We start from the raw sequence: 18309 nt of genomic DNA, 5'->3' as shown, positions 1-18309 counted from the left end.
CTGTCTGGAAACACACAAGGAAGTCTGCTTGCATGACTGCGTCAAAGAGAAAAGATCAGAGGGCATCTCTCTTTCGAAATTACTCCTCTTTGGTTCAACAGACGGAGGATATCCTAAGAATCTGGCTTTGTAGAGACGCTGGGAGGAGCTGCTTCCTGTTCTCCCTCCTAAATGGAAAGAACTGAGCACCATTATAACCGTTTTTTTAACCAAAAGTTTAGCCCTCTGCACTGGCAAGGGCAACAATGACCATGTTCTGTTTTGTGGTGACTCATTCATTCTTCCACTGCTTTGGATGCAGTTACACTGTGGGGCATGCTCTGAAATGGCAGCCGAGGAGGCCTCTGGAACGATCTGAAACAAAGATGGGTTATAAACAGAGGGAACCTCGTGCAATGTCTTCTGAGTAGCGGTTCAATGTCTTTCAACAAAAAAGGGACTATGTTATCTTGTGGATGAAAACAGATTTGGCAAAATGTTTATTTTTGAATCATTTGTACTAGTGCTCAAGACAGATTTTCAAACTTCATATTCTGTAGTCCACTCCTTAAACATCGACAGACGGCAGTAAACAACCACTCCTTCATAATCAAGTGGGTGTGCTGGATCCAGCTGTTTTACAGCTGCACACAAAAAACATATGGCTCTTGGTACATCATTACTGTAGCTGTGGCATGTCTTTCAGAAGAGAAGATATTGAGGAATACTATGGTTTAAATTTAGAAGATTAGATTGACTTTAACTCCTGCTGCCTGGTGCTACAGTCAGGTGAACTGAATGCGACAAAAAACTACAAAGACTGCAAAGTCCACCCGGGAAACAGTTGAGAGAAAACTTGCCAAACTTTCCCTCCAAGAATAGTGACCACACTAATCAAAGCTAATGAAATATCATCTACTGCAAAGGATATGTTGGGATCCTTGTCAGAGTCCGAATGGGAGTGGAAGCCAAAGAAAAGGGGGTAACAGCTTCATTATTACTCTCCACTCTTTTATGTGCTGATGATAACTGACTGAAACAAGGCTGCCACTGTATAAGAGCATGAGCACACAGGAACTTTGCAAAGATGCCCTTCTTACCAAATCGGGAGAGAGATTAAGAGTGGTATCTTTTGAAAGAAAGAAAGCACATATCCTGAAATCCTCATCCTACAGAAGAAAAATAGCTCAACAAATCCCAGGAGAGGTATTATTTAATATGGATACTCTCTAGTGTTCAAGCAGGAAACAGCTGATCAACTGTGGAGCTGTATCCAAATAAACTCTCAGATCTGGGAAAACTACAGGACAACGGAATACCCTGCCAATAACCACAAGCTCTAATTCAGTATTTGTTTTGTAACACAACAAACCATTTTCTTTTCCCTGATTTAAGCTATTCCCTTTAGCACAGATTATAGTGAAGGTCAATAAAGTAAACAGATGTATCAGTTACAAGCCTGTCCTTGAGGGAAAAAAAAAAAGAGATCATTCAAAGCAGCCACACACACTCTCATTAAATGAAAAACCCTCAACGTCTCTTTCCTAAAGAGGGAAAGAGAAAGCAGCGCAGGCAAGTTCTCCAAGGCAACGCGTTTGTTAGTGGCACAACAGAACAGATTGTAGCATCATGGGGAAAGGTGCAGCAATAAGGCTTAAGTCCAATCAGCAGTAGTCTTTGTGCATTATACACAGTCAAACTGACAATTGACTGCATGTGAATGGAGGCTTTTATCAATGGCTGACAATTTGGATAAAGGTTAAACCAAACATGTCCTTCAACAGTACAGCCCTTGTGTTTTGTCTGCCGTATCCACAAAAGGGAGTGAGCTGTTCGATTATAATGTGACACAAGTTTCGGCTGTACTCTTGGGTCAGTGTGTGACCACCTTGAGGGCCCCCGGCAGTGTGACAACAAAGACCTCACCAAAATAACTGCAGCTGCCAGCACTCGTCCCCTTGTGTAACTACCAAAAGGAGTCTCCCAGTATGTTACACACACACAGACACACATCTCACAAACCCATGGGTGGCCCGGTCGTAAGCCTGTCTGCTGCCAGAGCCGCTAGAGATAACAGAAGAATATGAACCTGGATTGTGTTTTTTCAGCAAGCACCATCGAGCAATTGATGTAAAACCAGCTGAGACTACGAAAGAATGCAGACACCTGTCTGTGAGTCAGTGGATCAAGGACAGCCTGGCCCTCAAGTTTACGCAAAAAGGTCCCTGCAGACTAAACACAGAACACATCTCTCTGCTCACCCTTCCCTTGAATCAACTGACAAGCCCAAAGCTGCATGTTTAATGTCAAACCAACATGTCACAAAGCCCTTAGTAAATCAGAGGTAGTTTACATTAAAATACAGTGAAATATACTGTATTTGACTATAAGAAATACATATAGTTTATATTCTTATCGCTGAAATTTATGATCACAATTTAAACGTTTCGTCTACCTCAGGTTATGACCAAATATGCAGTGTTTATTAATAATTAATAATAATGAATAATTACTGTAAAATGGAAAATGTACCGTTATAAAGCCTCAGTTCTTTTTGCCAGCAGGTTCGGAAAACTGAGACATGTTGAAAACTGAACTAAAGAGCTTTAACTGTTGTGTCATGGTGTTACATGGAGTATAACTGTATACTTCAGTATATATATATTTTTTTTAAAGATTATTTTTTGGGGAGTTTTCAAGCATTTATTAGATAGGACAGACAGGAAATGGGGTGAGAGAGAGGGGGGGAGACATGCAGCAAAGGGCCTGCAGGTCGGAGTCAAACCTGCGGTCACTGCCTCGAGGACCTTCTGCCTCTTTACATGGGACGACTGCTCTAACCACGATTCCGCCGGCCGCCCAATAACTGTTTATTTATAACATGGGTTGAAAAATAGTGATATGATATGTATGCCTTATTTCTTTGGTTTTCATACGTAAGAAAACTTTGAGAAAAAGTTTTTTTTAACGCAATAAAACAATAAAGGTCCCATATTGCAAAAAGTGAGATTGCCATGTTTTTTATTATTCTAAAGAAAGTTTAGGTGCTATATAAATACTGTGAAAGTATCAAAACACTCAATTCACAGAGAAATGCACACAGACCCTATTCAGAAACTGTGCCTTTAATGAAGAAAATGTCACAACTATACTATATATACTAAGGAAGTGCCACTACAGCGCTGTTATAGACACGATAATGTCAAAAATGCTGACAAATCAGTGCAGAATATTCTTTATCGGAAGGGGGACCTAAACGGAACGTTTCAGACAGAGGATGAATACAGGTATATTCATCCTCTAATGCGTTTTTTGAACATTAAAGCATGTAATCATGATCTGGTAGAAACCCTAAATACAAATATGAACCTGAAAACAAGTGTATGTCCCCTTTAAAAAACAGATCTAGCTGCATCCTTTTGCCAGACAAGACTTTGGAAACCACTACTGTACAGATATGAATTCTCAAGCTTTTCCTCCAAAATTAGCACTGGGAAGAATTTAACCCCAGTGGACCCTTACCAACCACCATCCTCATTACTAAGTGGACATGGTAACCTTTGATTCTTTGGTTTCTAAACAAAGTGGCCAATATCTTTTGTGCAATAGGAATGTCTGTCATGGAGCCTGTGGAAGGAGGAAAGGCTCTCACAGATTAGATAAGTTGTATTTTGTCTCCCAGAAATCTCTTCGGGGATCTGAGCATGTAGGTCAGGACGAGAGGTTGGGAGGACATGGGACGCAACCTCTATATCTCTGGAGTAGATTGCAGACTGTGATTAGGGGAGATAAAGAATAACAATGGACAAAAGAGGTTTAAAATAGCCTCATCGCAATAGGCTCCAGATGTTTTTTCACAGCTTCAATGCATGAGGCAAATACAGTAGGAAATGGGAATTCCTTAACGTCGTCAAATAGTAGCACAACAGGATATAGGGCAGAATGGGGGCATCTGCGGCACCTACATCTCCCACTTTACAAGCAGTAGAGGGGGAAGGAAGGCAGAAGCTTGTGTGAACAGTCTGGACAGCCAACAGGACAGAGACACTCAGAAAAGTATTCAGCATTTAGCACAGGAAACCAAATTTCCTTCCCATTGCTGTCAGGCTCAGATCTATATATGGAAAAAGCTGGCCTCCAACAAATCATATCACCATCATCATACTGAGGAGAATGCAAATGTCTCGCCACCTTTGAGATAAGATAATATATTAAAGAATATAACTGCATAATTTCAGCCTCCTATTTAATTGCCACATTAAAGCAACACTGACCTTTATGTGGCAACAAAAGCCAGGAAGTTTATGGAAACTGAAGCCATAAACCAAAGTAATGGGGAATGTTTTGTCGGCGCATGTGGCAACACAAAATGTGAGCACATTAACAGAAAATATTCCACATCTTGTGCTGTCAACAAAGCACAAACTAGATTTATGTTTGAAGACTTTCATATTATTATTTTTTTGTATGTACCAAACTAACTCAGAAGTTTAATGCAGGAGGTTGAAATTGTGCTGCAGAGATGTGTTTAAAAGAAAACGATACACTTTCATACAGCTACACTTTAATCAATCAATCTTATTTTCTTCAACAATGCTGAAAAAAAAAACCTCAACTCACATGCTCTTTACACATTAATGTCAACTGTGTCAATAGCTCCTCTGGCTCCTTTAACTACCCAAATTCAGAGAGGCCTCACAGCCGTGCTATTTCTGTGAGCGAGGCGCATGATGCCATGTGTCATAGTTATGATGTAAGCTCGCAATACTGCTACCAAAACAATTATTCTGCCATGATGTCATCAGCTCTGCGAACCTGCCGTATGTCATTCACCTGGCATCAATGACACACTAAGAAGCAGCAGCTTTTAATAAGCATTTGTCTTTAATAATAAAATGGTATGACCTGTCAGGATATTAACATGTATCTGCTTTGGTAAAGTAATTTCATGCAGGGGGGTGGGGTCATGATAGATATAATCAGACTATAACGCAAGTACTCTCTGTGAGTCACATATCCTGAGAACCGTCCATCCGATCTACTTCACTCTTGGCGGGTTTATTGCTGGGGACTAGGGCTTTGACTCTGAACTTCGAAATTCGAATATAATTTGAATATTACATTTTTTTAATGATATTTCAACAAATATTAGGCAGCCCTTAATATTCTAACCTGTTATGGACATTATTTTTTGTAAATTTGTTTGCTTGTAAACGTTGTTTTCAATTCAGATTCTGAGGCTTTTTTCACGCCTGGTGAAGTTGTGAATGGCGAGCTCATTAGCAAGGCTGTTATTGGCCATTAAGGCTCCTGTAAGCGACATTAGCATCAGTCAGGAACGATCAGGAATGGGGTTGTTTCACTCAGCTTTGAAAAACCGATGCTTATTATGAGAAACATTCTCTAAGTAATAGTCGAGTTGTGAATTTCTTGTAATGTCATATAATAAACAGAAGATGACGTACTCTGTGCTAAAAGAGATGCATGGAGCTCCAAGATCTCGTGAATAATACCAGGCAAACTATGCTTTTTTTTTCATTGGTTGTTGTGTTAAATCTTACCCAGATACAATAGTGCTATTTTCTGATTGGCTGTTGTGTAACCCGTACTTTTTTTTTGATTTGCTGGTTGCTGGTACGTGGCAGCTCTTGATTCCTGCCGGTTCCACAGTGAGAGCAAAGAGAGTGGCTTTGCTGTGGTGCTGAGACTTTTTGGGAGCTGTAGCATATTATACGTTGTTTTTCCGTGTGAGAAATACAATATGTGGCGGGAGTGGGTGAACAAAGACCGAAAAAGTGTGACTGTACTTGAGGGGCCTGGACTTTTAATTAAAAACAGTCGTGACAGTATGTTTCTCATCTGAAAACATAATTTCCTGTCTATTGCCATTGATACACCGCCCTCTCGTGAAAAGAAGAACATATACGACTTAATTTGGTAACAATATAGTTGTTGACGGCATTTACTGGTAAATATTATTAAAAAATATTCAAATAATAATATTGATAAACAAACAACTTGGAATAAGGTTTATGGGCCAAAGTCACAGTCCTACTGGGGATCCAGTGGAGCACAGTGTTGAATTTGGTGCCATTTGACCATAAAGTGGCGCTATAATAATAAAACATTACATTTTGGTCACAGAATCCAATTTTTCCCTGGATTCTGTGGGTCCAGATGAATCTATCAATATGAGCCACACTCATTTGTCACTCCTACAAATTTTGAATTTTCATCACAAAATTTGGTACAGAACATCTCTGGACCAAGCCGGAAAAAGTCATTTTTACAGACGTTGAATCTTCCATACAGTTTCTCTATAGCTGGCCCTCAAAGTTTGGACAGGGCTTATATTACAAGATATATCATATCTCCTGAACTCTATTGTTACCACATTTGGTGTGTAGATTTCTAAGTGGCCATGACAAATGTGATGGCTCTGTAGCCGTATCATCTAACAGGAAGGAAGTAATCTGTCTGTGTCTTTATGACTGTCCTTCACATATCTCAAGAACTGTTCATCCGTTCGGAGCTGCGTTCAGTGCTTTCGGGGGGGCCAAGCAATCTGCCTGCTCCGAACGGGCACGCATTTAAAACAGTCAGACAGGAGCTAGCAGCAGCTAAGGAATTGGCCTGTTGCGAATGGGCACGCCCCAAAATAGACACTGCATTAGTTTAGGCTCCCAAAAGTCCATTGATAGATACGCCAAATAAAAGCAGTACTTTGTTGAATGTTATCAAGTGAGCAACTGTGGCTAAAATCCAGCTATAGTTGAGTATCAGCACTAGTTGATACTCTCCCTTTATTGGTGGCTAAGGCCAAGAAGCATTCAGACATATTTAGGGTAATTGTGTCTTAATTGCTTTGATGTCTCCATTAATACAAAAATTCTAGAGGCAAGAAAACTGGACAGAGAACAGAGGCGTAACAAGCAGCAACAAACCCCAGGCATGATTAAAGAGTAAGACCCATCATGCAACAGTTAATACAAAATCTATTTTTTTCTCTCTGCTGCTGTGGGATGTGGTATAGTGGGGTACCTACAAATAAAAACTTTTCAAATTGACAAAAAAACAGGGGTCTGGAGAAGGGCAGGAGTGAATGGAAGACAAAACAGAGGTGTTGTGCCGCAGCTGTTATTGTTCACGGTGCTTTCATGTATCTTATTGTGCCTTCACCTTTGCCGCTGGTTAAGAAGATGAAAGAGGAGAGGAGCTGTTTGTGTCTCAAAGACAAAGCTCAAAGCGTGTGTTATGACCAGACTCGGGCGAGCTGCTGAGGAGGGAGGAGAGGGTGTAGCAGGATGTGAAGGCACCATCATTCAGGCACAGGCAGGCATGTACAAACACACACACACACACACACCGCATTTGGCCACTGAAGTTAGAGCCACGGATGGGGGGCTTTAGATGGCTGAGTGATCTACCACGCATCAACAAAATCTGCCGCAAGGAAAAATTGTTAGATTTACTATATGTTCTGGTCCCTTACTTGTGCTCTCAGAGACTGGAGGCCACGGTGTGCTTCCATCATCCTCTCCACTGGGCAGATCTGTGGAGACAGAAACAGAAGTTTATAGGGTCAATGGGCAGATTCATGGACAGAAAAAAAAAAACCATGCTTAGTTCACTTATGTAACACCTATTAGAACAAAAAAATCTGCTCTAAATTCCTTGTGAATAGCGTGAATCCTGCACGTTAGTGTTCATATGTAGGATGAAATCAGCAAAGTATTTCATAACGTTTCTGAGCAACACTCCCTCATTTTCAGTCCTCGGATGATGATGATCAACAATCTGAGGGCCTGTGACCACATAGCGTCTTCTTTTAATTGTTCCCCATGAGTAGAGAGCATATGCAAACATATGCGGCTGCCTAAAGAAAATGAATTATGGGTAGCTGTTGCTGTGGTTTGTGGTCTTCCAGCCTCTATCAAGCCCACCTCCTGAAGCTTCATCAGCGGCGAAGTCCTCGTCATCGTCCAGTAAGCTCTGAGACGCCTGGACATCTTTCTCCCCCTCCAAGTCTTCTGGTAGAGGGACCTCTCCCCACACCTTAGAGGCCTGAGTCACCTGCAGCAAACACAGAGAGATTTATAGGGGTTGAAGTCTCCGTGAAGAAAGGTTACACCCAGTGCTATACATAAACCCTGGAAGGGTGGAGGAAAAACAAAAGCAGAGACAGGAAACAGGGCATTGTGATGTGTTTACTTTTACCATTTATTATCTCTTAGAGGCCTTCTTAAGAGTTCACATGCAAACAAAAGCTAATGACATCGGTATGCAACAGAGCTCATTGAAGTATTTTTCACAGCACAAATGTCCAAAGAAATAATTTGTATGTATTTCTAATCTTGGTGAGAGTTGGCTACAGATATTCACACATGGTAACACACACATGCACATGCACACGCATACGCGCACACACACACACACACACACACACACACACACACACACACACACACACACACACACACACACACACACACACACACACACACACACACACACACACACACACACACACACACACACACACACACACACACACACACACACAGAACAAAACTGTGAAAAGCAGCTGAGGTTGAGACGGACTGGACTGGATGACATAAATCTGTTAAAGTATGCTTTAAACTCCAACCCCCTTGGGTTAAAAAAAACTAACAACCAGCTTTTCGCTCTGGATTTAGGAAGGAGTTTATCAGGGAAACATGAGGTCACCCTCAGGAGCAGTAAAAACATCTCAAATAAATGCAGCACCTCAAGATGACAAGCTGCTTCAAAATCTGTGATCATCATGTCATTAAGCATGTTATATGAATGGAACAATAGCAAGGGTGTAACTGAAGGACTGGGGTGTAACTGAAGGATGGGAGTGCAACGGTGAATGGAGAGCCGGGCCCCGAGCCACAGTAGACTAGAATTTCATTCAACCTAAAACTCTGAGCATACGCAGCACTAGGGCAGGAAATCAAACCTCAATACACTGCTGCTTGGTTTCTTTTATTACAAGATATACGTTTATAACCAATGCTAGAAGCTCTGTGACGCTGCACAAAAGTACACACCAAGTGGTCAGACAGACAGTGAGCGTCAGACGCGATAGTCTTTGTGGTGTGCCCGGCACAAGTCAGCCTTCTTAGGCTGTTTTAAGGCTGTTTCAGCATGTTGAAGCCCACCACTGACACAAATCACTCTGATTGGCACTTCGGTCAGTGCACAAGCAGTGAAATGGAAGTGAGGAAAGTAAACAAACGGCTAGTCAAGACAAGACAAAGTCAAGACTAGTTTAGGTTGTTAACACGCTAGCATTTGCTAACTAACACTAGACACAAAGTGCAGCCGAGGATTTTGGTAATGTCTTTAGTGATGCAGTAAGTATAAGAGAAGAAAATGGATCTGATACTAGTGCTGGATGAAAAGTAAAGGGATAGCCAAAGTCACTACAACTCCTCCCGATGGGGATGTGAATGTGTGTACAAACTTTCACGACCAACCATCCAAAAGTTGCCCGAGACACAGATGTCAACCCATAGTGTCAACCTCATTAACCTCAGGGTGTAACTAAAGAAATGGTCAGGGATCACCAAAGTGTTTGGGGTTAATCCTCTGGGCACCCTGGATATCTGTCCAAATTTTAATTTGAATCAATGCAGTAGTTGTTGAGGTACTCAAGTGAGGACCAGGCATTACAACTAGAGCTTATCGTGTGGAAAGTTTAGGAAAACACAATTGTATTACTACAAGCAGAAAAGTGTTGTTTTAGTAATGGTAAGTATTATTATCAAAACGATTTTATAAGCATATATTTCTATCACAGCATTCTCTTTACAAGGCTCATGAATAAAAAAATGAAGCTGCCTCCTCTTGCAGTTAACCTGATAGACAAATGCACACTCAATGAGGAGACACAAAGCTTGGCAAGCCTCTCTCAAATCTGATCATCTTGATAACGCTCACTATGCCAGCCCAAGTGGAGCACAGCGTGGATTTATCTATGGTCTCACCATCTCAGCATCCAGACTGCCCAGACTCCAGCTATAAGTTTGGATAAGACCCTGGCAGAATGCCACCCCTGGCATTTCCAGTTGGCATGGCCCGCCAGTTCCTATTTCCACCCATCTCTGTCATGGTGGTTTACCCATTTAAATGGCTCCAGCTAATAAATAATGAGATATATCCGTCCCAAATCCTCTCTCCCCTGACTGAACACCCTTACAACAACAATCCCGGGCCATTTTCAAAAGAAAACCGCTGACTAACCAAATTCTTTTCAGTGGTGCCGACCAGCCAAACATTGGTGTGATCATCTCTTGCTTCCCACTCCCTTGAGATGGGGTACCATCTAGACACGCTGGATGCCATCTGGGTGAAAAACCACCACAAACTTACAGGAGACCCTTTGCTGAGCTGAGTTCATATTTGCACCTGATCGTAAAGCTAACATGTTCAGCTACACATGTTTGAGAATGTCAATCTGGCCTCAACTTTGGGACTATGAATTAGCTTTCTCACTATGCTACTGCATTCTACTTCAAAAAGCTGCTGCGACCTTTACTCTCAGTCTATGAGTTGAGACACGTCTGTTGTGTGAAAGTTATCTCTCCCTTGAGATAAAGGTCTTGACCGACTCTGTTATTCTTTGAACTCCACCCCACCCCATGGCAATCACTTGCACGTACACACAAATATCGTACACATCGTATGGACACGCAGACGAGTACTCACATTCCAGCCAAAAGGAATTCCACTGTTTACTTATGCATTACTCTGCTCACAATGCACAATGTTTGCATTGTGGGATGAAGTAGTAGTAGCTTTAGAAAAGAAGGAAGTGGAATAACAGAATTCGTTGATAATGAAAGACAGGTGATGCCATACAGAAGCCTGAGGACAGCAGGCATTCAGTTTGCCCAGCTGTTGTTTAATGGGACCAGGAAAAAAAAAATGTTGTTCCGTGCACAGCAATGATAGGCAATGGAACAGAAGCAGAACATTCTGGAAAATACTGGTAAATGTCAAATTAACGCCAAGATCTGTTCTACCATCAGCTGTTGTTAAATCTTGCAGCTGGAGATCTGCTGTCATCTCCACTTCCAAACAAATGCTGGCTGCTCAACATGCATATTTGTACTGCAAGCCTGTTTATTTCATTTCACAGTCACTAGCCGTTAACAGCCAATCAGATTTTGCATGCTTCTTTGTTTCCTGAAATGGATAAGAAACTGATAACAGACGCTCAAAGCTTCGAAATTCTCCACAGCTTTTATCTGCAAGACCACAAGAACAAATGTCTCATAACTGACTGCTGAGAATGGCTGGGTCCATTATCCCTTTATTTAAAACTAAGCTAAATGATTTAAGTATCATAGCACTAATACTACGATAATGTTGTGGTAACTGATGCATTTACTTTTCCATAATACACACAGCTGCTGTAGTTTAATAATTCCTAACTGGTGCTTGCTTGCTACCAACGGTGTTGAGTAACTATATGTTGAGATAACATCCACAAATTTATGGGAGGCCATTTGAACACAACGCATAAACTGATCCTTCAGACAAGTTTATAGACTCTTGTAATATGAATGCATAGTAAGATGAACTATAGAGCTATACCGATATTTGTGCTACTATCAATACACCCAATGCATCATACCCCTTTCACACTGAGCGCTCATCAAATGTTGAACCACATTGTGTGTGAAAAAGGTTAAACCCACTTCACTGACTTTTCTAAGTACCAAGTAATTGGTATGCATTGCTCTCGGGCTGTGACCCGGGCCGTGTATGATGTCATGACATGGGATAAACCCCTGTTGACTGGCATGGTTTGAATTGATAAAAGAGGGGTTTGAACACAGGTCAGATAACCCTGGTCATTGGTGTGAAAGAGTCTCTCTCTCAAAACTTTACAAGCGCCCTGTCCTGTCTGCGTCAATCAGCTCTAAGCCAGTATTTTCCTACTTAAAATCAATAAAATAATAATAATAATAATAATAAGACTTAAAATGAGTCAAACATATGTAGAGGTGGTGATCTCACCCATCTTGAGAGGCCACATTAGCTGCCTGTATAGGGTGAATCGGTAGCAATAGATTTTGAATTTACCCTGAAGATGCGATCCGCGTTAGAACTTCAGTGAGTTGTGACATCACTGTATTAGCCATATGCTTATCTGACAAGTCAGCTCTATACAGTTTCCCAAGGCTTCGGACGGGTTGTTCTGCCAGTGTTGCGATCTTCTCACTGTGCACTGTGAAAGAGATCATTTCTGGCTCCTTTACGTATGGACAGACTCCCAGACTTGGACGGTTTTATCCTCATCCTGGTCCAACTAAGGAGTTCTTCAAACCCCTTCATTAGCCAGTTGGTACAGGCTGCAACAAACATAGTCGGAGCTATTAGCTGTTGGTTTTGGTCTTATCTTGGGATTTGTTGATAATAATAAAAATACAGAACAGCACAAGACTTTTAAGCCTGACACATATAATAAGAATGCATGGGTTTTGTGAGGGATATAAGGGACACTTTGACTCCGGTAGATTCTTGCTATTTCACAGCAAACATTTCTCAGATATCTCAAAATACCAGAATCTCAAAGTTTGAAGTTTCCTATAATGCATCAACAAAGGAGACTTTTCCAAATGGGCCTTTCAAAATGGGTGTGTCTTGCCTCTACATTAACACAGTATCTTTGACAACACAAAGGTGAGTGCATGTATACTAATGTTTTGCCTGATACTGGAACCATGTGTACTTAAAGTGAGTTTAAGGACTCTGATGGTCAAAAAATGGTGACCATTTGGAGAAATGGTCCGCAGCAGTACTATAAGCACATAGGATTTACAGAAAAACATCCAAAACCACTGGAATGCCCCTTCAAATGTACAAATACATATATGAAAGTGTTCACAAACGTGTAGTAGCACATGCAAACACACACCCACACTCTCATGCACACACTATTATAAACCCACACTCCTGCATTCCCATCCTGGTTACATCTCTGTGACAGCCAAAGCCTGTCAGAGGCAATGTGAGAAAAATTCTTCACAGGACTAAATTCGCCCACTCGGCTAATAAACCCACTCATGCAGCTGCAGGACAATCTGTGAGAAACATCTTAAAATGCATAACCCATTTGTTACAGAAAACAAGAAGCTGCTCATAATAGATAAGAGTCCCACAGACAGGAGTGACGCTCTCGTGGAAACATGTAATGCTCTTTTTGTGATAGCAGCAGCAAGAGTTTAGCATTTAAAGCATCTCCTGAGCTCACACAATGTATCTGCTTTTGTTCCCATCAGCATCTGATAGGCGAACATAGAAAGGTGAAAGCCAAAAAAGGCAGCACAGCGTATTGCTCATTCCTACCAATTGATTCAAAGTTCTGACCTTTCAAGCAAGCCACTCACAGAAAACCTTTACAAGAGGAATTCCCAACCTCCTTGACCCTCCACTCTCTTTTACTCTCTAACAATATCTGCTTGGACTTGAAGTTGCAGCCTGTACTGAACAGGAATGGAATGTAAACTGCAGAGAGCATTAAGTGGATGAAAGCTTGACACATACTCTCTTCTCTTAAGGTAGAGTAGGCTGAAAAGAAGGAGCCCGCCAAGCACTACCAGGCACCAACAAGGACTGAGCTGCAAAACCAAAGCACTCCCTTTACTTTATGCACTGCTATCAGTGAAGTAGGGGCAGGAGTATTAAATCAGGGTTGCATTAAATCAGATCCATTACAGCCCCTTGATAATGTAAAAATAAATGACATGTGCACATGTTTTTTGTGATGTGCTTGGCTTTTTGTTATGAAAGGGTGATGAAAGAGAAGGAGGAAAAGGAATAAGCCCTGGAGAAATGTTTCTCTTCCACACACTTGAAGGGACAGGAGACACAGACGTCTTCTAGTTTGAAACAACAGGGAAGCTTTGTCTATATTTGTGTGACAGAGACAGAGTTTCCAATGTGTTTAACCCTTGTTTGGAGTGGTGGGTGAATTGACAAACTGCCACTTCTGACACTAAACCTCAGCATGGGCCCCCTGATGCATAAAGGGCCCGATGAGTGAGGCCCTTCTGCTCTCTGCAGTTCTACAAGGTCTAATCCAAAGTGATTGGACGGGGGAGGAAGTGGAAGGAGGCTCCTCATTCAACAGACAAACACTCTTTGACAACGTGCAGGGATTGTCTTCTCAAAGTGTTCCATGACTAATACTGTGGGTGCAACAAACAAGTCAGATTTTCTCAGAAAAGAGGGCTTGTGGAGAGGAGTGAAGGGGGCCAGGGAGTAAAAGGTGAAGGATAAATAAATACACATTTTTGTGCCTCGTTGGCCATCTTCCCCCAGGTCATTCATTCTCTCTTCCACATAAGGGTCATGCCATGCATTTTACAATAAGCTTGGTATCACACTGGAAATAGGCAGTAGGACCTGCACATTCTTGACATGCATGATGCCTTTTCAAATATATTGTGATATTGCAAGGTGATGCAGCAGAGTGCAATGCACTGAGGACTATGCCATTAAATGTATTGAATAGGTAACTGCAAGCCAAAGAGGGGCAGTTACAATATAAATAAACAGTAATAATTAACGACTAAGCACTAATTATTTGCAACATGGTTGTATGCTAGCTATACAAGACAGTTTAGCATGTTAACCTTGCTAACACAGCTAACATTAGCTAAAATAATCATTTGATTTCCTTTAAGCTAATGTCTTTAGCTAGCTACATGCAGCATTCATAATTTTAATAATAGCATGATAGCATCATTGTTGAATTCATAAAATAAAAGCATACCTCAATTATTTGTCTTACACATAACTTATACATGTCATGTTATATGCTACATCAGTACACAACAACAAATAGTGCTACAGATGAACAAAATATCCATATAATCCAGGAATTCACATGATAGAAACCTCCACTGACTATCACTGGGACAAACAATCAACAGCATTGCTCATACAGAACAGTCATATACTAAGTTTCAACCTACTGTTTTCTCTGTGATGCATATATTAAAGAGGGTGTTGAAGATCTTGATAGAAGCTATTTAGCATTGCACTCATATAAAAAGATCAAAATTTAAGTGCACAAAAACCAGAGGTATATTATTTGTTATTCCACTTATTATTCTTGCTTGTCAGTGCCTGGAGCCTACATTGCCCACAATGCAACTCCATTGACATTTCAGTCGGAGATTAAGGGCGCACTCACACTGTCCTTCCGTACCGTGCCCAAACAGGTTTTACGGGTAAAGCCTAGTTCGTTTGACCAGTGTGAGTGCAACCGCACCGTGCCTAGCTGCGGCCGTTTGAGAGAGGTGGGCTTTTGTAGAGCGTGTTTGCACATGTACTAGCACGAGCGGGCGCACGTGTACGAGCACGAGGCCTACGGCGGCTCTGACGTCATTTTATGTGCGCCTGTTCGGACATAGAAAGAAAAAAAATGACGGACCATACATACGACATTTAACAACAACAACAATGGCGGCGAAAGGTTCACGTTGGTGTGATGCGGAGGTGGAGTGTTTACTGCAGATTTGGTCGGATGAAAATATTTAAAAACAGTCGACAAGACGCACAAAAACTCTGAGGTCTATGGAAAGATTCGTAAACAAAGAGATGCATCGCAATGACGTCAATCAATGCGTGTGACGTGTTACGGCATGATGACGTATGGACAGGCAAGAAGCATTTGCGCAAGGCCCAGGCAGTGTGAGTACAAACGGGCCTGGGCCACGGGGGGAGAGGGAGGGGGGGACAAGTACCCTAAAGCCCGGGGCACGGTACGGATGGACAGTGTGAGTGCGCCCTAAGGTGTTAATGCTGGCAGCTAATGTGACATCACTTGAGGCAATTAATCCTATGTTGTGCGGCCACAAAATGCTTTACACAACTTTTGTAAACGGACCCGTAAACAGACTTTAATGTGTGAAATCAGTGAAGTTCCCCTTTAATGGGGAAAAGTTTAGACTTCCTAATCATCACACCCACCACGCCTTGATGGGATCAAACAAATTCAACAAAAAGATAAAAGATTTGATATGTTTTGTTTTTGTGTTGGTCTGCCTGCCCCTCTGAGACACAGCCAGCTTAAAAAACGTCTCTGTGGTAAAGCAAGCAGTGCCTCCAGCTAGTCAGCTTCTGCCACACAACCTCACACACTCCTCTCCCTTTAAACCAACACTCACTGTTTAGAGAGGCATGTGAAAATAAGCATCCAGCCTGTGAGGACTTGTGTACGTGGTGCAGCTACACTGGGCGAGAATGGATGTCTACAGGGTGACATTAAAATAGATTTTTTTTTTTTTTTTTTTAAAGAAACGCAATTTGTCATCAAGCCTTTTTCTTTCTTTCTCGTTCTGCTGCTGGGATCAAAGGAACAAGAGGGTGAACTAATGAATCCCTACACACGTGTACACACATGTACAGCTGTACATACTTGAAAAAAACAGTGAACTAATACGAAGCTTATTAAAACAACCCTCAGCTTTTACTGTTGTATGCCTTGTGTATCAGATGTTGGTTGTTTGCTGTCCAATTACTTTCCCCACGAGTTGAAATTGTCATGGAAAGTTATTTGCATTCCTGTTACCCCAAGAAAACCTGTTAACCCATATAGATTAAAACAAAGTCTTTGTCATTTTATCTGTGTGTGTGTGTGTGTGTGTGTGTGACATCTCCGCCCTTGTCTGAATCAGCCCCCAACAGCAGAATTGGCCAACTGAGGGTGAGTCACCATAATGTATTTCAGGCCAAAGGTCACAGCCTGGCGACACAACGACCAGACAGAGAGTAGAGATCGTAAGGGGGCTGCGAAACAAGACGCCCCGGCCCAACACTAACTGAAATGCGATCTCTGATGGGCTTTTTTCAGCCTCAATGGTAGCAGAATCACAAGACTTTGTGTAAAGAGCAGTAGAGCAGAGCCTCTTGAGTCCCTTCATTTTCATCGAAGTTTTGAAAGAAAGTTCTTTTTTTCCCCAGCTGGCCACGGATATTCTCGAACCAACATCCTTCGGGCTACTTTACAGGTAGCTGAAAGTGTTTTTAACAGCTATACTGTATTACATTTTCACTGTGGGTGGGATAATAGAGCGTGACCACATTCCACCCAAACGTCCGTAGGCGTGAAGACCCAGTTGACACCCTCAGAAGCCCCGTCTTTTCAATTATCACCCCAGCAGGGGCCTCAGCAGGGACCCCTGCGTCGACAGACCACCTAGAATCCCAGCCACGACTTGTCCGGAGGTAGAACCTGAAGGCCCCCAAACCCCCCCCCCCCCTTATTTACACATGCAGGCATTAAAAATGTACACACACACACGTACACACCTTGTTAACAGGCACATAGTTATCAGCCCACTGTTTCAGCCAGGAATGAAGCTATTCTGTTTTAATACGGCTCTGTGGTTTGTGGGAAAGGCCAATTTATTAGATTTGAGGTTTAGCTCTTAAAACTACTGGTGCGTCTATTGTGAGAAAATATCCTGATTAATGTTTGTGCTTTTAATTGGTAAATCCAAGGCTGGGCTTAATGTATAACTTACAGCCGAGGACGAGACAGATAGCAGCATGATTAAAACTTGAAAACTGGAAAAGTACAGCCAAATCCTGTCTCACCTGAGCTGCTTGTCACATCAAACATAAACACTGTGGGAGTAATTTGGGGGTCTATAAATAGCATGTGTGTTTCCGGTAACATTTCTGAGAGAGTGACCGAGGGGGCCAGCTCCGGTTCCCCCAGACGACAGCTGACAGGCGAGGTGCTGAGACGGGTGGCAGCTCGGAGGGGAAGAGCAGCTCCGGCTTGACCAGCCCTGGCCTGTTTATTTATAACAGAAAGAGACCCTTTGAGAGCGCTGTGTCACTTAAGATGCCTGCTTTTCTTCCCACTGGAGAACTCAGAGGGATCAGGCATCTGGGGTGCCCCAACGTTAGGCTAACACTGCAATACAGGAACACCTCAGCACAAAGATCGACTTGAGCGTCAGCTGCAGTAAATGAATTAATTAATTGACTGAAGATTTACTTGTACACGAGGAGCCATTTACTTTTTCTTATATAGTAGTAGTAGTATAGTAGTAGAGAAACCCACATATACTTCATTACTGTGTTCAATCGAAATCATTGTAAACATTAAAGCATATCACATAAGTATATTGAAGTTTGTACTATTTTGCACAAACTACAGTTTATTTGAAATGAATATCTTCTAAATGGCAAGTGCATTTTAGTCACATGTAACAATGTAACAAGTAATCCATCCCTCTAAATCTTGAGATATCTCCCTGTTGAAGTAAAGATTTT

At 41.9% G+C, this 18309-nt stretch overlaps 1 protein-coding gene across 8 annotated transcripts in view; it reads right to left on the bottom strand.

The window, feature by feature from the left end:
- Positions 1-18309, bottom strand: part of hspg2 (heparan sulfate proteoglycan 2) — a 100613-nt gene that overhangs the window by 61219 nt on the left and 21085 nt on the right. For all 8 annotated transcript variants that reach the window (XM_083920755.1, XM_083920756.1, XM_083920761.1 and 5 more), the window contains exons 2-3: positions 7923-8052; positions 7472-7531 (exon numbers count right to left, since the gene is read on the bottom strand). In XM_083920755.1, the coding sequence (XP_083776881.1) occupies positions 7472-7531; positions 7923-8052 (190 nt within the window). The remainder of the gene's footprint in view (positions 1-7471; positions 7532-7922; positions 8053-18309) is intronic.

Source organism: Echiichthys vipera, assembly GCF_963691815.1.
Source record: "Echiichthys vipera genome assembly, chromosome: 9".
Lineage (NCBI taxonomy): Eukaryota > Metazoa > Chordata > Actinopteri > Perciformes > Trachinidae > Echiichthys > Echiichthys vipera.
Note: the sequence above shows the minus strand (reverse complement) of the source record. Positions and strands in the feature narration are given on the sequence as shown.